Source organism: Heteronotia binoei, chromosome 16 (assembly GCF_032191835.1).
Source record: "Heteronotia binoei isolate CCM8104 ecotype False Entrance Well chromosome 16, APGP_CSIRO_Hbin_v1, whole genome shotgun sequence".
Lineage (NCBI taxonomy): Eukaryota > Metazoa > Chordata > Lepidosauria > Squamata > Gekkonidae > Heteronotia > Heteronotia binoei.
Genome location: NC_083238.1, coordinates 42,720,259 through 42,746,427, shown reverse-complemented (window position 1 = coordinate 42,746,427; position 26,169 = coordinate 42,720,259). Strand labels below are relative to the sequence as shown.

Below are 26,169 nucleotides of genomic sequence, written 5' to 3'. Positions count from 1 at the left end.
GACACCCTGTGAGGTTCGTCGGGCTGAGAGAGCTCTCCCCAGAAGCTGCTCTTTCAAGGACAACTCCTGCTATAGCTATGGCTGACCCAAGGCCATTCCAGCAGCTGAAAGTGGAGGAGTGGGGAATCAAACCCAGTTCTCCCAGATAAGAGTCCACACACTTAACCACTACACCAAACTGGCACTAATAAGACTAGACTAGTAAGTAGGCCACTCGTTCTTACTTTTGTCCCGGCTTTCATAGGATTTCCAAGGTCGCACACAACCAGCCGTGTCTGATTCTCTGTCTTAAACGCACAGGACAGCCTGGCTAGTGCCTGCAAGGGAACAAAAGTTGATTTTCTTAAAAAAACAACAAGAACAGCACAGCACATTCTGCACATCTCTAAGAAAGTAACAGAAAGCTCCAAATATACTTCCTCCAATGCACACAAAAGTTTCTAAATATTATTAGTTGAACACATGAAGCTGTCTTCTACTGTTCGTCTATCAGGGGTTGGATATAAGCAGCTTTTCCCACGGGTGACAAAGGAAGGAGCAATTTCCCTTTGGTCACCGAAAGTCTTGGGGGAAGTAATGGTCATTGCCATCATCGCCATCATCACCATCAACATCAACATCACCACCATCACCACCACCATCACCACCACCAACATCACCACCATCACCACCAACATCACCACCAACATCACCACCAGCATCACCACCAACATCACCACCAACATCACCATCAACATCAACATCACCACCAACATCACCACCATCACCACCATCACCACCACCATCACTACCAACATCACCACCACCATCAACATCACCACCATCAACATCAACATCACCACCATCACCACCACCATCACCATCACCACCACCATCACCATCACCACCATCAACATCACCACCACCATCACCACCACCATCACCACCAACATCACCACCACCATCACCACCACCATCACCACCACCATCACCACCACCATCACCATCACCATCAGCATCAACATCACCACCATCACCACCACCATCACCACCACCATCAACATCAACACCATCAACATCAACACCATCAACATCAACATCACCACCACCATCACCACCACCACCACCACCACCATCACCACCACCATCACCACCACCATCACCACCAACATCACCACCATCACCATCACCACCATCACCATCAACATCAACATCACCACCAACATCACCATCGCCATCAGCAGCAGCGTCAATTTGATTTGTGAACTGCCCAGTCCCTGCTGCTGCAGGCCTCCGAGCGATGTACAGTAACATTAAAACATTCAGCAGATAAAAACAATGAACATTCTATTATAAAAGCAGATGGTAACTAATAAGATAAAGGTAATCAAGCACCAGTTGTTTCCAACTCTGAGGTTGTTTTCGGAACATTTTTATGGCACGCTTTTTATGGAGTGGTTTGCCATTGCCTTCCTCAGTCATTTACACTTTACCTCCAGCAAGCTGGGTACTCATTTTACCGACCTCGGAAGGATGGAAGGCTGAGTCAACCTTGAACCGACTACCTGAACCCAGATTCTGCTGGGATCAAACTTAGGTCGTGAGCAGAGCTTGGACTGCAGTACTGCCGCTTACCACTCTGCGCCACGGGGCTCCTCATGGCGACTACTGATAGGGAAAAACCATATGGGATGAGGACTAAAACGATTAAGGAGGTGGAACACCTTCCCTATGAAGAAAGGCTAAAGAGGTTAGGGCTCTTTAGCTTGGAGAAACAATAATTGAGGGGTGACATGATAGAGGTTTACAAAATTACACATGGGACAGAGAAGATACAGAAATAAGTTTCTGTTGTTGTTCAGTTGCACAGTCTTTGCAACCCCATGGACAAAGTCATGCCAGGCCCTCCTGTCTTCCACCATCCTTCGAAGTCTGCTCAAATTCACATTAGTAATGCTGTCCAGCCATCTCATCTTTTGCCATCCCCTTCTTCTTTTGTCTTTCCCAGTATCAGGGTCTTCTCCAGGGAGTGCTCCCTTCTCATTTGGTGGCCAAAGTATTTGAGCTTCAACTTCAGCATCTGACCTTCCAGGGAACAGTCTGGGTTGATTTCCCTTAGGACTGACTGATTTGATCTTCTTGCAGTCCAAGGGACTCTCAAGATTCTTCTCCAGCACCACAACTTGAAAGCATCTATTCTTCTGTGTTCGGCATTCCTTATGGTCCAACTCTCAGCCATACATTACTACTGGGAATACCACCGCTTTGACTATACGAACTTTTGTCGACAGGGTGATATCTCTACTTTTTATTATACTGCCTTGGTTTGCCAAAGCTGTCTTCCCAAGGAGCAAATGTCTTTTAATTGAATTTCATGGCTACAGAAAGAAGTACTTTTCTCCTTTTCCCACAATACAAGAACTTGTGAGCACTCAATGAAATTAACGAGTAGTAAGTTTGAAACAGATAAAAAGAAGTCCTTCTTCACCCAAAGAGTAATTAACAAGTGGAATTCACTGCTGCAGGAACTGGTGGCAGCTGCAAGCATAGACAGCTTCAAGAGGGGACTGGATAAACACATGGCACAGACGTCTTTTCCGTGCCATAAACTAGCCAAAGTTTTGTAGGTTTCCATTAAGGAGTAGCTGTGAATTTGGCAGTGATACAGCCTGGGTCATCAACAAAACAATATTTTGCTCAGTTAACCTACAAAACTGTTTTGTTTCAGATCGTGTGTCTGTGATAGCAATACCGACAATCATTACTGCCTCGTAAAGGTAATCCTGTATGCTTCACGAGAAGGAATATTTGCAGTGGCAGAAATTACCGAGGAATTAATTGAGTTTTAAAAAACATTGTTAATTATTGCCGTGTTGGGGAGAGAACAGCGGGTGCTAGACACTGAGGCTATTCTCCTGGGACTGCTCTGTTAGTTTCTCCAAGCTGAACGAGGATAAGCCTGAATTAATTTAATTACCAAATGTGTGGCTCGAAGCGCCTCAACAGAAATAGCTTTGTCTTAGCAGCTGGCCTGATGTGTTGCAAGCAGACTGGGCATTTATACCAGGCAGATACCACCACCCCTTTCTAGTTTAAGGTGAGGCCATCCCTTTTTATAGATCCAGCTGGCTAGGTCATGCTGGTCTGTATGACCATCTAAATAGATGAAATTAAAATAGTTCCAGCGGGTCAAGGCAAAACCAAGGAAGCTTTGTGTGTGTGTTTTGTATATTTTAGGTATGTGTATATCTTTGAACCAGGAAGTCATGTTGACTTCTGGAGACTGACCCCTACTAGGGACCCCTACTGAATACAGCCTGCCCCTGTCCTCTTGACTGGATATTTTAAGGGAGTCTCCCATCTGAGTACTTGTCTGAGTCAACCTGCTTAGTTTCCGAGACCCGATGAGATTGGGCTTGCCTGGGGCTATCCGGGTCAGGGCCCAAGGAAGCTTCAAAGGAAGAGTGTTGGCTCACTTTTTCTAACATCCTTCATTCTTCAAATACCACATAAGCAAATACTGAAAGGGGGAAATTGCATGTGTATGTTTTAAACATACAAACCGTATGTGTACCTTCAGGGATGGAATTCTAGCAGGGGTTCCTTTGCATATTAGGCCACACACCCCTGATATAGCCAATCCTCCAAGAGCTTACAAGGCTCTTTTTTTGTAAGCTCTTGGGGGATTGGCTACATCAGGGGTGTGTGGCCTAATATGCAAAGGAGCTTCTGCTAGAATTCCACCCCTGTGTATCTTTGTGATGACTGTGATTATAATGGAGAGTCAGGGCTCTGAGGGTGGGGAGAGCCATGAAGGAGTCCTCCAGCAAACACAAAAGCTACCATTTTGGTATCCTTGTCCAAAAGCTTGGGAAACCACAACACTAACAACGTGGATACGTGGCATAAAGGACAGAGTCCAGGAGGCACAGATGCAAACCCCAACTCAAGAGCATGAAGTTTATTATTACTGTATTAAAATATTCATATTCCTCCTTATTTTCTTAGATCCAAGGTGGCTAAACTATACAACAACACTGCACATTCAGAACTGTAAGAGCCCTTTATTGAAGTAAAGGCAATCCATGCTTGAGAGGAGACAGTTGGAGAGTAATGACAGGTCTCAGTTAATTACTCTCAGCATTCCACAATTAAGGATATCCATCCATCTCCAATTCTGACATATTTATTTCCTTAATTATGCCCCCCCATCCCCAGAATTAAACCCAAACAAATGGTAACCGTATAAACTAAGCTTCTTATTCCTGTTATTCCTTAATCTTCATTATGCTGCATGCTAAAATTTACTGCTTTCACCTTCCACCTACACATATGGACTGGTAATTTCCATTCATTGTATCTGAAAAAGTATGTGTGCACAAGCAAGCTTATACTTTGAATAAAACTTTGTTGGTTTTAAGTGTGCCACTGGACACAAACTTTGTTCTAAAATCTTTTACGAAACCCTAGATCTTGCATATTTTTTCCTTAGGATTTCTGCAAACCTGGAGCTTTTGAGCAGGAACACACAGGAACGCAGCTCCAGCTGGCTTGGTGTCAGGGAGTGTGGCCTAATATGCAAACAAGTTCCTGCTGGGCTTTTTCCCTTCCCTAAACCCATGGCAAGCTGTTTGTGGTACCCAATACAGTTACCGCTATTAGATGCACACTATTACATACACAAAGGGGTCAGAGGACTGCACACATTTGCTTGATCACATATCTGAACCAAGGCCTTTTCTTGTGTGTTCCTCAGAGAACTACCCAGCCCACCTACCCTCTGAACGCAATGGCATTCCTCCAGACAAAATACAATAATGCTTGCCTATTGGGCCAGATTGCTTACCATAGCCCAGGCCATAACTCAAAGCCATAATGGTCATTTTTCCAGGCATACTTTTTTTGCCCTCAGCCAGGCAACCCAAAAGTTCCAAAACAGAGATGAACTTTAAAGAGGATGCTAACAGGTGGGGCCTGGAGATCCCTAGGAATTACAATGTGTCTCCAGACTACACAGATCGGCTCCCCTGGAGAAAATGGCTGCTTTGGAAGGCGGACTGTATGGCATTGTACTGTACCCAGATCCCTTCCCAGACCCTGCATTCCCCCAGGTTCCATGCCCACATCTCCCAGAATTTCCCAAGAGTTGGCAATCCTGAGATAAATAAAGGCCTAGCATGGGGTCTCCAACCTTTTTGAGCCTGTGGGAAGCTTTGGAATTCTGACATGGCATAGTGTGCACAGCAACAAAAGAAGGCGGAGCCAGCCACAAAATGACTGCCACAGCTTAACTTCAGTGACATGGTGTAGAGCTTTGTGCTGTGGTGGCAGCAGTTGCCAAAGCAACATTTTTTAAAAGATCCAGACCACCAATCAAACCGATAGTCAATCAGAAGCCCTGCGGAGCCAAAGGCCCTACCTGGTCCTAGCCATAAGAACATAAAAGAAGCCATAATGGATCAGGCCAATGGTCCATCCAGTCCAACATTCTGTGTCACACGGTGGCAAAAAGCAACATTTAAAGAAAATCTGCACAGCCAATCAAATCTCTAATAGTCAATCAGAGGCCTGGCTGGGCAAAAGCCCTACCTGGCTCTGCCCATAAGAACGTAAGAGAAGCCATGCTGAATCAGGCCAGTGGCCCATCCAGTCCAACACTCTATGTCACACGGTAGCCAAAAAAACCCAAGTGCCATCAGGAGGTCCACCAGTGGGGCCAGGACACTAGAAGCCCTCCCACTGTGCTCCCCCACCAAGCACCAAGAATACAGAGCATCACTGCCCCAGACAGAGAGTTCCAACAATATGCTGTGGCTAACAGTCACTGATGGACATCTGCTCCATTTGTTTATCAATCCCCTCTTGAAGTTGTCTATGCTTGCAGCCACCACCACCTCCTGTAGCAGTGAATTACATGTGTTAAAATCACTCTTTGGGTGAAGAACTTCCTTTTATTAGTTCTAACCTGACTGCTCAGCAATTTCACTGAGTGTCCACAAGCTCTCGTATTGCGAGAAAGGGAAAAACGTACTTCTCTCTCTACCTTCTCTATCCTCCTAAAACATCCACCTCCTAAAAACACTTGGCAGGGACCAGAAAAGGTGCCAGAAGGCACCATGGTGCCCACTGGCATCACACTGGTGACCCCTGGCCTAGCATCACAACAGTTACACCAAATGACTACAATATTCATGGACCTACCTCATTGTTCCGAACGATGCCAATAAAGTCAGCTTGAGGAGGGACGGTAACAAAGAGTTCTGCTTCGTAGGCTCCTTCCCCTTGATTCTGGGCATTTACGATCAGCGTTAAAGGATTGTCATCACCGATATAGATCTGCTTCTGATCGCTGTGCAAGGCCAACATGGAAGAAAAGAGAGCTCTCTAAATCACAGTATGCTCATGGGCTATATTAAACACATGGCCTAGTGCCACCCTAGTATTGTGCTAGATCAGCAGAATGCCCCTGAAGAGAGGGATGGATGTTCATCTACGCTATTACAAAAATACAGGGCTCCCCACCCCCAGAAAAAGAGGTGCTGAAACTCTCTAGAGGGAACTGAAGGAGAAGCACACGGGTGCACCTTGTGTACTTTTAAACATTTTTGTAGAATTTTATTTCCACAAAAAGGTTCTGGAACTCCATCCCACTGCATTCCCCCAGGAAAAAAGCCATGCAAAAATATATAACAATCATAAGCTATATGCTGAAAAATAGTCTTTAAAGGTCCATCCCTGATAAATTACTACATCTAGTAAAGGGGTGTCAAACATGTGGCCCGGGGGCCAAATCAGGCCCCCAAGTAACTGGCTGTCATCTGCTTCCTTCTCCCTATCTCCAGGCTCTCTCAATCGCACAGCAGAGCTATTGAGCCAAGTCTCTCTTCCTTCTATTGACTGAGGCTCTTCCCCCTCCTGGACTCCTGGGGAGAGAAGGAAAGAGCCAGAGCTTCCTTTGCTCTGTTTCCTGGATCCCATGGGAGAACTACAAAAAAACCCAAAACAATGAGTGCTAATGTTTTAAGTGTTTTTTTTAAATCTTTAATTGTGTTTGTGTCCTTTATAAAGTTTATATCTCTGTTACCTAATCTTAAATAGGTATACACATGGCCTGGCCCAACCTGACATGGCCCGGCCCAGCAAGACCTCATTTATGTCAGATCTGGCCCACATAACAAATGAGTTCGACACCCCTGATCTAGTGCAGTGACCAAATGCAAGAAAGGAATGAGCTTTCCTACAGTCAAGAACCACCTAAAAACGCAGGGCCGAATCAGATCAAAGCCTGTCTAATCTCGCTTTCTTTTTCAACCAGATGCCTCTGAGCAGGGGAGAGGGATGCTGGTCTGTGATGTGTCAAAGAAGCCATCCAGGCGTTTCTAAGCTTGTCAAAGGGCCAGGGGAATCTGGTCATCCTAAATGGAAATGATTTCTCAATGAGCCAGGCCTCACAACTCATCTAGGCACGACCAGCACTGCCCTCTGCTGGATGAAACCACACAGACCCATCCCTGTGCTTCATCACAGCCAAGACAAACATGGGACAGGGGCTAATTATGCATTCTGTGCAAATGTATGCAACAATGTCTTGACAGCGCCCCCTCTCCTTTTAGAGGCAGGGCTTCTAGAGCACAGAAGCTGAAAAAAAGAGAAGGTGCTTCGCTGCTTAGCATCCCGCCCTTCTCTGATTCCAAACTCTCCTCCATCCCTGACCTCATCATTACTCCTCATCCAATGAGGCTTAAAACACACACATGAAGCTTAGCTGCCTGATACTCAATCAGACCCTTGGTCCATCAAGATCAGTATTGTCCACTCAGACCAGCAGCGGCTCTCCAGGGTCTCAGGCAGAGGTCATTCCCATCACCTCCTGCCTTGTCCTTTCAACTGGAGATGCTGGGGATTGAACCTGGGACCTTCTGCATGCAAAGCAGAGGCTTTTCCACTGCACCACAGCCTGTCCAAACAGGTATTTGGGAGGGTGAACATATCCTTAAAATCTTGTAAAGGAGAAAAGCACTTGGGGGGTGGAAATCACAATGATTAAAAGGTGACAGCCTTCTGCCTCTGCCATTTTCCTGCTCTAAATTCTATCTTTCTGAGAATAGTTTACTTGGTTCAAAGAGAGGTGTTGGGGCGCTGTTAAACGTGCTTGCATGTAAGTCCGTGGCGAGAGAGTTTAATACCCCACATTTCAGATAAACGGCAAGTTTAGCTAACCTAGTAACATTTGTACACAAGATGAAATCCATTCAACGATTGAGTTCAAACTCAATCCTCTGCTGTTTGCAAAAGCATTTAAACTCTACCTGTTGACCGCCACCTGTAGATCTGGACGACATATATTGTCTTCACCGCAATCCAGAAGAATATGAGCCTAAATGAAAAAAAAAGAAGAAGTTGATTTAGGCTGCAATTGTTCAGTCTCCATAAGGATTTTTACAAATGATTAAAACCCCTTGCCGTAGGCTTGCCCACCTCCACCTCCAGGGATGGCCTGGCGACTTCCCGGAATCCCAACTGATTTTTAGATGACTGAGATAGGTTCCCCAAATGGCTGCTGTGGAAGGTGGACTCTATGGCATTATGCACTGCTGGGTCCCTTGCTTCCTCAAACCCCATCCACCTCAGGCTCCGCCACCAATTAGCCCTAACAAGTTAGCAGGGATGGGATTCTAGCAGGAGCTCCTTTGCATATTAGGCCACACACCCCTGATGTAGCCAATCCTCCAAGAGCTTACAGTAAGAAAAGCCTTGTAAGCTCTTGGAGGATTGGCTACATCGAGGGAGTGTGGCCTAATATGCAAAGGAGCTCCTGCTAGAATCCCACCCCTGAGAGTTAGGAACATGAAACCTTCTCTCCAAGGGATGGAGTGGCTCTTGTGGTGGTGGGAGGGAGAAGGTCTTTTCATGACAGAAAGCTGGCCCTTCCCTTCCCTCCCACAGCACTGAAATCGGAAAGTGTACAATGAAGAACTGTTTTTTCTTTAAAATCTGAATTGAGAAGACAATGGAGAATTCATCACATTTTTCTCCTAGCCTTCCTTCAAAGGATTTTACAAGGTGATCTGTCCTCACATCTGTCCAATGATGTGGGGGGAAATCTATTCTAATTTGTTAAGAACCAACTTATTCTGAGACATACAGACTAAAGGGCTTCTACCCCTACGCAATCAGACTTTGTGAAATCTTTCAGGCTAAATAGGCCTATTTCTAAGAATCGTTGCAATAATTAACTTTAGGATAATTAGGAAATGTACACCAGACATTTCATGAATAAACTGATTTTGTACCTGTTTACTAATGTTCGCAGGAGTAAACTGGTTGAGGATGGGCTGTAAACCAGTCGAATCTGTAGCTGTTTTATAATCCAGTTGATATTCCATGAATATAGTGATGGGAGTAAGTTTGTCTCTGAATTCAGATTCATCCTAAAATGAAACAGAAATGAAGTCAGTGTTACTAACAACAACAACAACATCATTTACATTTCAATCCTGAACATAATTACAACCTTCTAAGTTCACTGAAGCCAATCCATTTGGAAGGATTGTCTAAGATAGCACTGTTAGACATCTTATCAAACTAGTATACTGGTGCTTTGGGAGTAAGTTCATTCCTTAAAGCTATCCACAGTTTTAATAGAAACAGCACTTTAATTGGATTTTTAAAACAGATTTTTTTTAAAGTCAGCCAGCTATTCGTGTGTGTGTGTGTGTGTGTGTGAGTGTGTGAGAGAGAGAGAGAGAGAGAGAGAGAGAGAGAGAGAGGTATTTTTTTTTTAAAAAAGCATGAAGCCTTCCCAAAAGAAAACAACAGGAATCACCAGGGCTCTTTATTGTAGAAAAAGCCCAGCAGAAGCTCATTTGCATATTAGGCCACACCCCCTGACATCACCATTGTTTCACACAGGGCTTTGTAGAAAAAGCCCAGCAGGAGATCATTTGCATATTAGGCCACACACCCTGACATCACCATTGTTTCACACAGGGCTTTGTTTGAAGAAAAAGCCCAGCAGGAACTCATTTGCATATTAGGCCACACCCCCTGATGCCAAGCCAGTCGGAACTGCGTTCCTGCTCAAAAAAAGCTCTGGGAATCACAACCCTCAATAAGTTCAAGTCCCAATGAATCGGGCAATTGCTGCGTGTTGAAGACCCTGCTTTTCAACAGAACTTCAATTCCTCTGGACTGCATCCAGACGATGGTAACACAGCACACAGAACATAGCACTTTACAGGCAATTTGGAAGCAAAAACATGCTTTGCAAAGTGCCAAAACTAACAAGCGCTAATACTTATATCAAGCACCGTTTGCAGTGTTTACAAATCCAACTGTAAGTCCACGATGGCTAGCCCAAAGTTAAAATTCAGCCTCAAGCCACCCAGTTAAGAAACAAACATGTTTTTATAGCCTTCAATTTCGAATGAAGTCAGAACGGCATCCGGCGACTCTTAAATTCCCCAACCAAATGGGCCATTTCCCCCCATTTACATAGAAAACCTTTTTCCAAGACAGAAAGTCTTTGCGAGCAAAAACCAAACCGTAAACATTAGACTGCATGTCTCTGACTGTGGACCTCACAAATGTAAACATACAGAAGGAATGAGATTCATGTTCACTTGCCCTTAAAAAAGCAAGAAGTTCTTCACAGTGCTTTCGGCCTCCTTTGACCACAGTCATGTTCTTCGAGTGACCAGACTGCTTGTTGTGGAGAAAAAGGGCTCTCCTGATGGCACCTTTTTGCTTGAGTTTGTCCAACAGCAGCTCCACATGGAAAGCTAGCAACAGATGCAAAAAGTTTGGTTTGGTTAAGGAACGGCTAAGTTTGTGGTACCCAGTGAAGTAATGTGGAGTCCAAGAAGGGAAGGGACCCAGTTTCCTTAAATCCAGGTGAAACAAGTTAAAGGTTCAGGAGACTGAGAAGTGATTGGTTAGGAGCTCCCAGTGCAAGTTAAGAGGGTTTGCCCTTGAGATGGCTGTTCCTATCCAATCAGCAGTCAAACACCTTTTGTATTCTGATTCCAGGTGCTTCCTACTTTGTTGTTGTCTTGCACTCCTGGCCAATAAGGTCATAAAGTCTCCAGCAGAGATGGGTAGAAGTTGAAATTCGTGCCTAAAATAGCCAATCCGTGGGTCATTCCGAATCACTTTAGGTACTTGCGCAAAATGAAGTGGCTTCTTTTGGGGGTGGTTTGTCTGTGTCATTATGTGCAGGGGATACTCCTCGTGCACCGCAACATGCCTGGCTAGATAACATCACCCGGAAGTGATGTTATCATGCCAGGCATATTGCTGGGGGGGGGGAGGGGAGGAATGTTCTATCACTTGGGGAAAAAACTCTATGGCAACGTGCCCAGCGCAATAACGTCACTTCCGGGTGATATCATTATGCCAGCACATTGTGGTGCGCCTGTACATTCTAGCCTTCTGAGGGGAGGTCCCACGCCTTCCCAAACCGAACGAACCAACAAATCACAATTCGTTCAGAAAAATCAAAAATGCATGAACCGAACCACCGATTCACACAAATCAACAAACCATAAAACAAAACGAACCACCATTTTCACGTTCTGTGCCCATCCCTAGCCTCCAAGGTCCCTTCTGTTTCCACTCAGAGGCAGCCAGCTCACCCTGCCTCTTAACCTCTCACACTGCTCCATTTCTTAGGAATCTTAATAGTCAGAGGTCATTTTGTAGAAAAAGAGGTGCTGGAGCTCATTAGCACAACTCATTTGCATATGCCATACACCCCTGACTTTACCAGAAGGTATACTAAATTATATCAGGTCAGCATTTCCCTTCAAATGCTTCTCAAATTATCATTGTCATCATAAAACCTTACTCCCACCCATCCTACTTTTTAAATTACTTTCTCCTATGTGGCCATAGTGGCACAAGGAAGATTTCCATCTGTCTGCTTTATATGTTTTGGTTATTTTCCCATTTTTTATGGGGGGAAAATGTTTGTCAAATCTTAAAGTTGAGCAAAATTCTCACAGGAGGTTAAACAATGGAGCCCAGAAGCAAGTATTTTTTTGGGGGGGGGAAAGGGTTAAGAAAGAAAAAGCACAATAAAATTTAGACGTTCTGTACAAGTCGAAGCAGAGCTCTGCCCTTAAGCCCAATGACCTCAACAGACTCAGTGAAGCGTAACGTTGCTTTTGTCCTCTCAGTGGCTATTCTTCAGCCTAGCACTCACAAATGGCAGGGTGGACAAAGTGATAAAGTGCTACCTCGACAGCAAGGCTGTCAGGAAGAAGGCTCCTCGTTTAGCCTTCTCCAACAACTTAAATTTTCTAGAATGTGGGAAACTTTCTGGATGAAGAAGCATTGCAAACTCCTGGTTGAAGTACTCCAGAGCAGAAATAGGTTTTGCCACCTCATCGGCAGCTTATGACAAGAAAACCTTTAAGCATTTCAGAGCATTGAGGTAAAATTTGTAGTAGCTGGGCCCAGCAGCGACTTACTTTCCTGCTTAGCCTTCTTTAGCACCATCTGTTCCCCCCCCCATCTCCCCCCCCCTCCAGCTCCCACAACTTTGTCAATTAGTCACTTACTGGTGGATTCTCTGACATTTCCCAGCTCCTTTATGTGAATCAGAAAATCCTTCACCAACATATTCAAATGTGTTTATTTATTAAACTTATATCCCGCCCTACCCCATGATTGGGCTCAGGGTGGCTCACAACATACAAAATAATAACAAAAACCGGTAATACAAAAACAATTATATATGTTGCAAGCTGAGTCACATGCTCTGGCTAGCATTCACTTGTATCAAGTTTTGCACAGCCAGAAAATGTTAGGTTGGAAGCATAAATCAGGTCCCTTTATACTTTATTGTTACTGGGGTACTCCTGGTTGCAGATGTGCGTAACTCCATTTCTCTTCATATCAATAGGAAAAATGGAGCTTTCATGATGATATATATTACAACGGCAAATACATCATGACATCATGAAATAATAAAACACTGTATAGCAGGGGCGGCCCAACTTGCTTAATGCAAGAGCCACATAGAATAAACATCAGATGTCTGAGAGCCACAATATATGAATGTCAGATGTTTGAGAGCCGCAAGGAAGGAAGGAGGGAAGGCAGTCAATTAGATGTGGGGGAGGGAGAGGGGGAAATAAAGCAACTTTCACTTCAAATGCATCCATCAAGCCACCATCTGGCTTGGAGAAGTGATTTCAAGAGAGAAATGCCTTCTCCAAGTTGGCTAATGGGGCAGTGGGGGTTTCAAGAGCCACACAATATGTGTGAAAGAGCCACGTGTGGCTCCCGAGCCTCAGTTTGGCCACCCCTGCTGCATAGCAAAGATAATTCGTTTCCTAAACCTTTCACACAGATGCTGCTTTCTAGCATCCTCTGCCTAACCTCTTTAGCCAGAGGAGTAAGGGAACCCCACAATCCTAAGCAGAGTTGCACCCCGCAGCTCTAAAATGGGGCAAATAACTCCCCCCCACTCCTGGGCCATTTCAGCTCAGGGAAACAGCATGGGGCAGTGGGGGAAGGCAGGAGCCCCTCCTCCCACCACCAGCGCTGGTGCTAGAGTGCTGGCACAAGGCCGGCACCCCAGGCACAGTCAGGGCTGGTGCGTGGGAGTAGGCAAAGTAGGCAGTCGCCTAGGGTGCCACTTGGCCTAGGGGGCACCACTGGGTGCCCCCTCCCAACACAAGACTCTGGCTCCTGACCACTGTCACCTTGTCCTCTCCCATCACCAAGCTGCCTTCAACAAAGCCAAACCACACCCCTCTCCCCGATGTGTGACTTGGCCTCCCACCTCATCCAATCCCGCCACCCTCCTTCCTGGTGTGACCGGCAAGCACTTATTCTCACAATTTTTAAATGACTTGTCACATTTTTTTGAAATATTAAAATTAAAAATCAGTAAATCAAAAACATGAAAAGTTTCAAGTTTGGGGCTCTTCATTTCCCCCTATATTTTTCCCTAATGGAGGGGCACTAGTGGGTGATTTGCCTAGGACGCCAGAAAGCCTAGCACCAGCCCTGGGCACAGTGCCCCCCGCAGCCCAGCGCACTCCTCCTCCCCTCGCCCCCCCAGTGTAGGTGAGCTCAGCTGGCAGCGGCGCAATTTGCACAGCACGCCCCGCTGCCGGCTGCCATAGCTCCGCCTCCCGTGCTGTGTCCGCACAGACGTGGCACAGGAGGCAGAGCTATGGCAGTCAGCAGCTGGGCACACTGTGAATCTGAGCTTGTAAATTTTCCTCGCTGGGGTGAGAGCCGAAACTGACGCCCTCTTCCTCGGGCCATGGTCCAGGCAGCTGCCTAATGGAAGCCCTGGCCATGCCCCCACCCCAAAACTCCTGAGCTGAATTAGGTTCCTGCAAACCTTCTGTGCGGTTGCGGGGAAAGCAATTTAATCCAGGAAGCTGTGGGGTTGCGGGGAAAGCAATTTAGTCCAGAAAACCTGGACCTGACTCGTTGCGGAACATAACCTGTAGCTTGATGCTCTCTGCTTAGCGTTGGACTGCAAATCTTTCTCCAATACTTTGAAGGCAGCCCTCATTTGAGATGGAAAGACACAGAACTTTTTCAAAAATTCACAGGTTCTGTATATATCCGATATTGGTGACATAGCAGAGCACATACACAGATAAGCACAGGGCAGTAAGCCAGAAAAGTTAGCCATCTCAATGGCCGCCATTAGTTGTCACTTAAAGCATAAGAAGTATATAATAAATAAACGGGTGGAAAGGTAGCATACTGCTATTACTACTACTACTAATAATACCAAATGAGTGGAAAGGCAGTACAAAATGCTTCAAACAATAAACAAACAAACAAACAAACTGTACGTACTGAGCTCTCGGGGAAGGCTTCCTTTGCCATCAGCATTTAAGCAGAATCTCACATTAAAGCTGTTGGGAAGAATTTAAGAACAGTTTTAAAGAACACCCTATCACAGGGGTGTCGAACTCATTTGTTATGAGGGGCGAATTTGACATAAATGAGACCTTGTCGGGCTGGGCAATGTGTGCACCTATTCAAGATTAGGTAGCAGAGTTATAAACTTTATAGTGGATACAGACAAACACAAAGATTAAAAAAAATAAAACATGCTTAAAGCATTAGCACTCGTTGGTCTTAAAGACGCTTTCTTTGTATTTCTCCCATGGGATCTGGGGAACTGGGCAAAGGAAGCTCTGACTCTTTCCCTCCCACCCCAGGGGACCAGGAGCGGGAGAAGCCTCAACCAGTGGAGAAAACAGGTTTTGCTCTGTAGCTCCTGTGCGATTGAGCAAGTCTTGCAAAGCAAGTGGAGTTGCAGAAGGAAGCAAGAGAGAGAGAAGGAAGCAGACAAGAGCCAGTTGCTCGGGGGCCCTCCAGGGGACTGATTCTGTCCCCGGGCTGCATATTCGACACCCTCGCCCTATCATTTAGTTGAAGACAGACCAAGATGCAACCACTGAGCTACAGCAGGGACTTTGTCAGTCTAGGAGACAGAACGGGTTGTATCCTGGATCTTGCCCACCGGAGTTATCGACAGCACACAGTGCTGGTTTTGGCAACGGCATTGCATTTAAAGACACCTGAAAAATATTCCGCCCTCTCTCCCCATTTCCACTTTCATAAGATAGCTATCTGCCCATGTAAACTGTTTAACCTAAATCAACCTACTGTATAATAAATACTGTATAATAAATCATAAATGATTTAGAGTTGGGAGTGAGCAGTGAAGTGGCCAAGTTTGCAGATGACACTAAATTGTTCAGGGTGGTAAGAACCAGAGAGGATTGTGAGGAACTCCAAAGGGATCTGTTGAGGCTGGGTGAGTGGGCGTCAACGTGGCAGATGCGGTTCAATGTGGCCAAGTGCAAAGTAATGCACATTGGGGCCAAGAATCCCAGCTACAAATACAAGTTGATGGGGTGTGAACTGGCAGAGACTGACCAAGAGAGAGATCTTGGGGTCGTGGTAGAGAACTCACTGAAAATGTCCAGACAGTGTGCTTTTGCAATAAAAAAGGCCAAAGCCATGCTGGGAATTATTAGGAAGGGGTATTGAAAACAAATCAGCCAGTATCATAATGCCCCTGTATAAATCGATGGTGCGGTCTCATTTGGAGTACTGTGTGCAGTTCTGGTCGCCGCACCTCAAAAAGGATATTATAGCACTGGAGAAAGTCCAGAAAAGGGCAACTAGAATGATTAAAGGGCTGGAACACTTTCCCTATGAAGAAAGGTTGAAACGCTTGGGGCTCTTTAGCTTGGAGAAACGTCGATTGCGGGGTGACATGATAGAGGTTTACAAGATAATGCATGGGATGGAGAAAGTAGAGAAAGAAGTACCTTTCTCCCTTTCTCACAATACAAGAACTCGTGGGCATTCGATGAAATTGCTGAGCAGACAGATTAAAACGGATAAAAGGAAGTACTTCTTCATCCAAAGGATGATTAACATGTGGAATTCACTGCCACAGGAGGTGGTGGCGGCCACAAGCATGGCCACCTTCAAGAGGGGTTTAGATAAAAAATATGGAGCAGAGGTCCATCAGTGGCTATTAGCCACAGTGTGTGTGTATAAATTTTTGCCACTGTGTGACACAGAGTGTTGGACTGGATGGGCCATTGACCTGATCTAACATGGCTTCTCTTATGTTCTTATGTATTTTGTAGCTTTTTCTAAAGGGCATATCTGTTGAAAGAACAAGGGTTCTTTTGGATATTCAAAATAAGTGGCAAGAGAGAATGCGTAAGAGTCTTATGTTTCCTCTCCATGTCGCTTCCAGCTGCAGTACAAAGCAGGGAAGATGAGCATTTCTCTCATAGGGAGTTTCATGTTTACCTAATCAAGGTGTGTGTATGAATTTTCCCCTGTCCAATTTCACAGTTCCTCTGTTGGAACGGCCCCCTGCCCTGTTTCACTAGCTATCCAGAGAGAATTTAGGATGTTGAATTAGATGAGCACAGAAAGCATTAAGTGGGACTTAATTGAACCAAATTAATTAATTAAGCCACTTAACCAAGCCACTTCTCCCAACATCTGGAGCACTTTAAACCCCGGGGGAGATTTAGAAAGTGGAAAATCCAAAAGAAAACCTATTCCCAAACCCTTTGACGGTAAATGCGTCTTTCCACTTTGAAAATGTACACAGCCTGGGAAAGCAATCACATTCCATTCAAAATTTCTGTACTGATTTCTTTTCTGACAAGGCCCCTTGGTCCATTAACCACCCTTGAAACGTTAATTTAAGATACCCAAAAGCGAAAGTAAGCTTGCTTACCAGGAAACTTTCTGGCTACTTTCAGGCAGGTTGCAGGTTTTGCTCTCTGGATTGAGAATGGACGGGGTAACTTCCAGTACTGCATTTACAGTAATGACTGGCCGGGCCCTTTTAAAAGAACCAAACAGTAAACAAAGAGACATACAAAATCTGTAACTTTCCCTGTATAGTATATCTCAAAATATTTCATGCACTTAAAGCAGGGTGACAGAGTAACAAGAAGCAGGGGTGAAATTCTAGCAGGAGCTCCTTTCCATATTAGGCCACAGACCCCTGATGTAGCCAATCCACCAAGAGCTTACAAGGCTCTTTTTTGTAAGCTCTTGGAGGACTGGCTACATCAGAGGTGTGTGGCCTAATATGCAAAGGAGCTCCTGCTAGAATTCCACCCCTGACAAGAAGTATCATAACAGATGCATTAGAAAAGAGCAAGAGTCCAGAATCCAGTAGCACCTTACAGACTGAACTGAGCAGTGACTCACAAAAGTTCATCCCCTGCCAAACATTTTTTGTTAGTCTTTAAGGTGCTGCTGGACTCTTGCTCTTTTCTACTGCTACAAAAAGACTAAGACTGCTATCCATCTTGATGCATAACAGATGTAGTCTGCTTATTTGGGCTCAGTGGTAGACCATCTGCATGGAATTGCAAACGTTCCAGGTATAATCCCCATCATCTCCATTTAAAAGGATCAGGGGGTAGGTGGCATGAAAGGTCTCTGCCTTAGGCTCTGGAGACCGGCTGCCAGCTGAGTAAACAATGCTGACCTTGATAGACCAATGGTCTCACATAAGATAGTTTTATGTATACGTGCACCCAAAACCTCACAAAAATATCCTTGTGAGAATTTTGTGGTCATTCTGCCATGAAGCAGAGATCTCCCCCCACCTTAACCTTCCTCTGATGGGCAAGGAGTAAATTAGGGGTGTGTTCTTGTTATCAAGCCAAACAAATCCCGCTTCCCGAAATACCTTATTGGTATTTTTCAGGTATTTATTCAGCCCAATTGGATTAGAGAATCTGATTTGGCTACCAAAATAACCGAACCCGAATAAAAGCTAATATTATTCAATTTTTATTCGGGTGTGGCAAGAGAACTCACCTTAAATGCCTCCTGATCTCCCGAAGTTGTGCTGTGAGAGTGGCATGACTTGGCAAGTAAATTCAGAAGGCAATTAAAGTTTAAATGCTTTATGAACTTCGTTATACCCTATAGGGACAGTCCCCACAAGGTATAATGGAGCCAAATAAATTCAAGTTTCCCAAATATTTTTCTGAATCCCGATATAATACCAATACTGGGATTCAGGAATATTAAAAAAACCCCAATATTTTTCAGGGCCAATAAACCTGAACTGGAGAACAAGTGATTATTTTTTTGCACACTCCTAGAATAAAGAAAACATTCTGGAATATCAAAGCTCTCCTTGCCTACTAGCTTGCCCTAATACAGTCTGATAAAGGGAGGTGAACTTCACTATGTTTATTACTGTAATATATCACACCAAACTTTCTTTTGCTTTTTTGGAGCTCTCTTACCTATATAAGGCAACTCTGTCAACGCCAAAAGCTCCTATGATCAAGTCTGAAAATAGAATATGTTAATACAGATTTGGAAATTTATTCATTTCTTCTAAGTGTCTTATTTCAATCATCAGTATGCCTCCAGTGTACAACACTGACAGAAAATCTTTGCTCCAAAACAATGGGATCAGATTTAAACTGGGATACAAAAGGATGAAGATCCTATAGTTCTAAGTGCTTTCTGTTATCATGTGACTTTGAATCAGGCACTCTGGTACATAAAAACATAAGAGTAAGTAAGTAAGTAAAATTTTATTTGTATCCCGCCCTCCCCCACCACAGCAGGCTCAGGGCGGCTAACAGCATTCAAAAATAAATAGTACAGTAATAAAACCTTGAATTAACATTAAAACATTAAACCAATCAATACTTAATTAGAACAATTCTAAATCTAACAGTACATCTGGCGGTAACCTTATTGTTTGACGCTATCTCTGTCGGTTGGCATATCAATAGCAGATCCCTGAGCCGGACCATTTTAGCATGTTGTACACTTATAGTTCAGCTGTTCATAAACGCTAACTTAAAGAGGGTAGTCTTGCAGGCCCTGTGGAACTGATCAAGGCTCCGCAGGGCCCGCACCTCCTCTGGGAGCTGATTCTAAAGGTATGGGGCCGCGGCAGAAAAGGCCCGTGTGCGGGTATTTCGAAGTTTAACTTCTTTTGGCCAAGGGATGGTCAGTCTGTTTTTCCCTACTGTCCTCAGTGCTCTCTGGGGCTTGTACGGGGAGAGATGGTCCCTCAGGTAGGTCGGTCCTCGGCCATATAGGGCTTTAAAGGTAATGACCAGCACTTTGTACTGGACCTGGTATACAATCGGCAGCCAGTGTTGGATCAGGCCAATGTTGGATCAGGCCAATGACCCATCCAGTCCAACACTCCGTGTCACACAGTGGCCAAAACCCAGGTGCCATCAGGAGATCCACCAGTGGGGCCAGTATCATCTGAAACCACCTTATCATTATCAAAACGTCACCTGGGTAGCCATTTTTGTCCACATCTGTAGCTCCTTTCAGTGAGTATCCAAAGCTTGGTGGCATTGTCTGAGAGGCCCACTGTCCTTCAAGGATTTGAGATGGCATTCCATTCAGACCTGTGGCTCTTCCATTGTAGATGTAAACCATCCCTTTCCTGTCCTCTCCACCATAAGGAGCAGACACTGCAATGTCTATTAGAAAAAAAAAGAGGAATTCTTGGGATCTCCAAATATGAAAAAATATATGTGCAAAATACTATATTTACCAAAATGTATGCTTAAAGAGATTCTGTGGCAGAGTCCAACTAAGTCATTTGGCACTTTTTGATGGGTCAAAGGTTGATGGAGCGCATCCCCAACCAACAGAAGAGCTCTGTTTTGCCAAGATGAAAGGGCTTTTATATCAAAAGAAAAACTATCATCAAACTATCATCTATGTGCAGATGTGTCAATTGACTAAGCCATGGACTTAGAGATATGACAAAAAATATTCAAATAAACAAATTAGGGTTCAGACTTTTTCAGTATGACTCAGCTAGCCTGGGTCTTCTCATGAAAACAAAATGTGGTGTAAAGTATATTTAGAAGTGTAAAGGGTTTCAAGCATAGCTCTGTCAGCTAAAGCAAAGTGTTCACTGCAAATAATAATGATAAGAAGATTGCAGGTTTATACCCTGCCCTTCTCTCTGAATTAGTCTCACAGCCGCTCACAATCTCCTTTATCTCCTTCCCCCACAACAGACACCCTGTGAGGTGGGTGGGGCTGAGAGAGCCCTCCCAGAAGCTGCCATTTCAAGGACAACTCCTACGAGAGTTATTTATTTATTTATTTATTCTGTAACTTATATCCCGCCCTTCCCACAAGTGGCTCAGGGCGGCTTACAACAAACAATAAAACAATAAAATCGGAACAAAGTTATTACATTTAAAATCAAGCATTTAAAAACCTAAAAACCTTAAAATTTTTACATTGAAGCTATACAGTATAATCACAAAAATCTAAAAAGCTACATTTGTCCAGTCAGGCGTAGGCTAACCGGAAGAGGGTCGTCTTACAGGCCCTGCGGAACTGAGTAAGTTATGGCTGACCCAAGGCCATTACAGCAGGTGCAAGTGGAGAAGTGGGGAATCAAATCTGGTTCTCCCAGATAAGAGTCCGTGCACTTAACAACTACACCAAACTGGCTCTAAAAAGGTGTCTACATAGTACAGGGAGTCCTTTGCTTAAAATATTGACAGGATTGCCATGGGTTGGGAAATACCTGGAGATTTCGGGGGGGGGGGGGGTTCAAGCCTGGGGAGAGGAGGGATCTCAGCAGGGCATAGGGTCCACCAGAACAGCCATTCTCTCCAGGGGAACTGATCTTGGTCGTTGGAAGATCAATTGTAATAGTGGGAGATATCCAGGTACCACCTGGAGTTTGGCAACCCTACTTATTCAGTGTTTAAAAATCAGAAATGCTGATTTTAATATTGGGCCCCCCTATTTGTATGTATTTAATCTTTTAAGTTCTTAACTCATATTTCTTGGGCTAAGTTTTTTGATCCCCTTCCTTCTTTTGTTCTTAAGCAGAGTCCTTGACCAGCTTGAAGTGACCTCTGCTGTACGCCACTTAAGTACAACTAGGACTTTTTTGTAGCAGGAACTGCTTTGCATATTAGGCTACACCTCTCCCCGGATGTATTGTGTTCAGCTTTGGGCACCACATTTTAAGAAGGATATAGACAAGCTGGAACGGGTCCAGAAGAGGGTGACGAAGATGGTGAGGGGTCTGGAGACCAAGTCCTATGAGGAAAGGTTGAAGGAGCTGGGGATGTTTAGCCTGGAGAGGAGGCGGCTGAGAGGTGACAGGATCACCATGTTCAAGTACTTGAAGGGCTGTCATATAGAGGATGGTGTGGAATTGTTTTCTGTGGCCCCGGAAGGTAGGACCAGAACCAATGGGTTGAAATTAAATCAAAAGAGTTTCCGGCTCAACATTAGAAAGAACTTCCTGACCGTTAGACCGGTTCCTCAGTGGAACAGGCCTCCTCAGGAGGTGGTGGGCTCTCCTTCCTCGGAGGTTTTTAAACAGAGGCTAGACGGCCATCTGACAGCAATGAAGATCCTGTGAATTTTGGGGGAGGTGTTTCCTGCATTGTGCAGGGGGTTGGACTAGATGTCCCTAGAGGACCCCTCCAACTCTATGATTCTATGATGTAGCCAATCCTCCAAGAGCTTACATGGCTCTTCTTATAGGGCCTACTGTAAACTCTTGGAGGACTGGCTACATCAGGGGCGTGTAGCCTCATATGCAAAGCAGTTCCTGCTACAAAAAAGCCCTGAGTACAGCTGTGCAACAAAATGAACCAAGTTGTGTTTTAATTCTGCCTTACCGTTGAAGCCATCTTGGTCAAGGTCTCCCAGAGGGGCAATGGAGCTGCTGAATCTCGCAAAGACCTCAAAGCCATTCAGCTTCATGGGCAGGAAGCCCCCAGCAGCTAGCTGCAGATACACCGTCACCTGGCCCACCTCTAGAAGTTTGCCGTCGGAACCACGGTCCATAAAGAGTGGGGCTCCTATAAGCAAATCTGTGTAGCTGTAAAAAAAAGTCTTTCAACCACTGCAAAAACAAAAATCCCCTGCCTGCTTTCAGAATCACAGGCCTGCATTGCTGACAGCCACAATTCAGGCCTATTAGAATCACAGAATCATAGAACTGGAAGGGACCTCCAGGTTCATCTAGTCCTACCCCCTGCACCATGCAAGGAGTTCACAAGGGCCTTCCTTCCCCCAGTGACCCTCTGCTCCATGCCCAGAAGATGGAGGGGGACCTCCAGGATCATGGCCAAATTGACCTGGAACAAGCTATTTCCTGACCTCACTGTGAGAATTAATTCTCTATGTGAGAATTAAGTGTGTGCTTAGCTTCTTATCCTTTGAAATCTGAGAGGCTGAGAGGCACTGAGTCTCAAATGGATTGTAACCATTCATTCTAAGTACATTTGTGGTTCCATGCTTTTGGTTCAAGAACAGGCTATACATGTATTAGTATAATCATATTAAAACGTCAGAGCCGTTAACTTTTAAAATGTCAGAGCAGGTAAGTAGTAACACCCGTCCCCTTATAACAGCATGGTGTAGTGGTTAAAGCATCAGACTGGGATCTGGGAGACCCTGGTTCAAATCACCACTTGGACCACGGCAGCTCGCTGGGTGACCCTGGACCAGTCACACACTCTCAGCCCAACCTGCCTCACAGGGTGGGTTGTGAGGATAAAAATGGAAAAGAGGAGAATGATTTAAGTCACTGTGGGTTCCGACTAGGGAGATAGGTGAGATATAAATAAACTAAATAAATAAGAACTGGGACTGCAAAGAAAGCTCTCTGCACGTATGCCAAGTGGTTCTGCCCACTTATAGGATGGGGGAGTCTGCGGAAGGTTTTAATGCACAGGAAAAAGAGTTTCACCGATGATGCTGATACCTAGGGCTTTTTTGTAGCAGGAAATATTAGGCCACACACCCCTAATGCAGCCAATCCTCCAAGAGCTTACAGTAGGCCCTGTACTAAGAGCCCTCTAAGCTCTTGGAGGATTGACTACATCAGGGAGGTATGGCCCAGGGTTGGAATTCTAGCAGAAGCTCCTTTGAATATTAGGCCACACCCCCTGATGTAGCCAATCCTCCTGGAGCTGGCAGTAGGCCCTGTACTAAGAGCCCTGTAAGCTCTTGGAGGATTGGCTATATCAGGGAGGCCTAATATGCAAAGCAGTTCCTGATACAAAAAAAAGCCCTGCTGATACCAATGATACTTAATGCCAGTTTTCCCTTCTAGACACAGTACCTAATGCAGGAATTCGGAAATGCCACCCAGAGGGGCCAACCAGCCTTTTATTTATTTAGAATATTTCTATGCTGCCTCTTCAGAATCCTGCTTGAGGCAGCTTACAACGCAATACGCAAGCAGCATAAAAGCTACCCATAAAATAGAGACAAATCATTAAAAAGCTAAGTTTTTTTTTAAACACCTAATTAAAAGCCTGACTAAAAATGATGCGTTGTAGCCTGGTGCCTAAATGAAAGGAAAGGAAGTGCCAGGCAAGCCTGAAGGGGAAGGGCATTCCCGGGACTTTTTTGTAGAAGAAGCCCAGCAGGAGCTCCTCCGTGCCTTCCCCTATGCTCTGCAGTGGGCACACTAGGGAAGGCTGAAGCCATTGGGAGGCATTTAAAGATGCCTCCACATGCCTTCCCCACTATGCCAACTGGAGCCCTGGCCAGCCCAGGTGGAGCTCCGCTCCTGTGCGGTCCCACCTAAAAAAAAGCCCTGGGCGTTTCAAAGGCGAGGTGCCACCACTGAAAAGGCCCAGTCTCTAATCACCAACTGCCTCACCTCTAAAGGTGGGGGCACACAAAGCAGGGCTTCAGAGGCAGATGTTGATTGGAGGGCTTGATAGTATGGGAGGACTCCTGGGTGTCTTTTGAAGGCCTGAAGGCTTTCTGCCAGGAGAAGGAGTCAGAAAGGGCTCTGTGCTCTCACAGCACACTGTGAATAGCTCCTCAGCCAACAAGTCACATTCCCATTCTCTGACCAACCGTATCCCCAAGCAACGTACAGCGATCACAAAAGCCATAAAAACAATTCAGTTGCAGTATGATAAAAAAAAATCAGCTAAAACCTCCTATAAAGCAAGCTATCATCGATTCAAAACATCGATAGATGCAGGGAGATTTTTTGTAACAGGAACTCTTTTGCATATTAGGCCACACCCTCCTGATGTAGCCAGTCCTCCAAGAGCTTACAGGCCTCTTCTTACAGAGCCTACTGTAAACTCTTGGAGGACTGGCTACATGAGGGTGTGTGTGGCCTATTATGCAAAGCAGTTCCTGGTACAAAAAAAGTCCTGGATAGATGTACCTTATTCAGAGAATGGGAACTGTGAGGGAGGGGGAAGAAAACTATGGGATGATAAAAGAGAAAATTGTCTAAAAGGGAGACTTGGGTGATAATGGGCGGTCTGTGCTTGAAATTTTCTAGATTTACAAACTAAACAACAGTCCCCAATCTCACATTCTGCTGCATATGATGTCTTTCTAGTATAATGAAGTAATGCATGAACCATTCAAAAGGTCACACCAAGCATTTTTGGATAAGATATTATGCAAGGGATCTAACAGAACAGGACAACAAAACATTTTAAAAAATGCATGTCGCTGCTTTTCATTGAGCTTTCCTGTTGTTCTTTGTTAATTCAGGACTCTATTTTTTTTTCTTACAAAGACAGATAGCTCTTTCCGGAAAAATAAAAAGCATAACTTACTAATCTCCATTGACATCTGTGGCCGCTACAGAATATCCAAAATATGCAGCCATCTGGGAGACAAGATGAAACAGATAATTGTTGCATTGGATCCAAATACTGAAGTAAGGACATTGCGGATGAAACAGATGTGATATTTTGAAACACTTTTAAAATTGCTTCCCGTGTTGAAAAAAATGCTGCCGTGCATGGCTTTGCTACTGAGAGGAAGAAGGGTTTAACAAAGGACACTGATCAGTGTTCCCTCTAAGCTGAGTTAGTGTGAGCTAGCTCACAGATTTTTAGCCTTCAGCTCACACATTTTTGTCTTAGCTCAGGAAGGAGGACCCCAGAGCACACTAATTGATGCAGGAGCTCACCACTTTAATGCCAGCAGCTCACACAGTAGAATTTTTGCTCAGAAGACTCTGCAGCTCAGCGGGAACATTGCTCTCAACCACACTTTTCAGTGTGAGAGAGGGAAAAAGACAGGTAAAGAGAAGGTGGCTGGTCTTTTTTCCTTTCAAGGGCTATAAACAGAACCGAGAAAGGGTTGGCTTTGATTAACAAAACCAAAGGAGGTGGGAGTTCAAACTTCATTCTTCCCCCCTTCTTTCCATTTCACAACCAGTGTTCCCCTCTAAGCTGAGTTAGTGTGAGCTAGCTCACAGATTTTTGGCCTCTGCTTCACACTTTTTTTTTTACCGAGTACAGGAAAAATGGCCCCAAAGTGAACTAATTTATGCAGCAGCTCACAACTTTAACGCCAGCAGCTCACAAAGTGGAATTCTTGCTCATAAGACTCCACAACTTAGAAGGAGCACTGCTCACAACCCAATCTGCATCAGAAGGCCACACAACAGTGGTAGCGTTTTTAACATGCTAGCAATGCAAGCATGGGTTTCCCAATATTAGTTCTGCTTTTGCCCAGTAAAAATTCCCTTACATGTGCTAGCCATACTTCAAAAATTTCTCTGCTCAGGCAGTTCCTTTCCTGTTCACTCCTCTCCTTCCTCTGCAAAACCCATCATTTTCCAGAACAGCCAAAAAACAAAAACAAACCCCCAGAATGTTTCCTCCCCTTTGCACAAAGAGTGAC

The 26,169-nt window shown here is 44.8% G+C and overlaps 1 protein-coding gene across 1 annotated transcript in view; it reads right to left on the bottom strand.

Annotated features, from left to right (window-relative positions):
• Window positions 1-26,169, bottom strand: part of ITGAV (integrin subunit alpha V) — a 96,807-nt gene that overhangs the window by 22,002 nt on the left and 48,636 nt on the right. The window contains exons 11-21 of the mRNA XM_060257027.1: window positions 25,092-25,144; window positions 22,167-22,369; window positions 19,791-19,982; window positions 18,771-18,816; window positions 17,234-17,341; window positions 14,809-14,867; window positions 10,606-10,760; window positions 9,273-9,410; window positions 8,289-8,356; window positions 6,181-6,328; window positions 225-317 (exon numbers count right to left, since the gene is read on the bottom strand). Of these exons, the coding sequence (XP_060113010.1) occupies window positions 225-317; window positions 6,181-6,328; window positions 8,289-8,356; window positions 9,273-9,410; window positions 10,606-10,760; window positions 14,809-14,867; window positions 17,234-17,341; window positions 18,771-18,816; window positions 19,791-19,982; window positions 22,167-22,369; window positions 25,092-25,144 (1,263 nt within the window). The remainder of the gene's footprint in view (window positions 1-224; window positions 318-6,180; window positions 6,329-8,288; window positions 8,357-9,272; window positions 9,411-10,605; window positions 10,761-14,808; window positions 14,868-17,233; window positions 17,342-18,770; window positions 18,817-19,790; window positions 19,983-22,166; window positions 22,370-25,091; window positions 25,145-26,169) is intronic.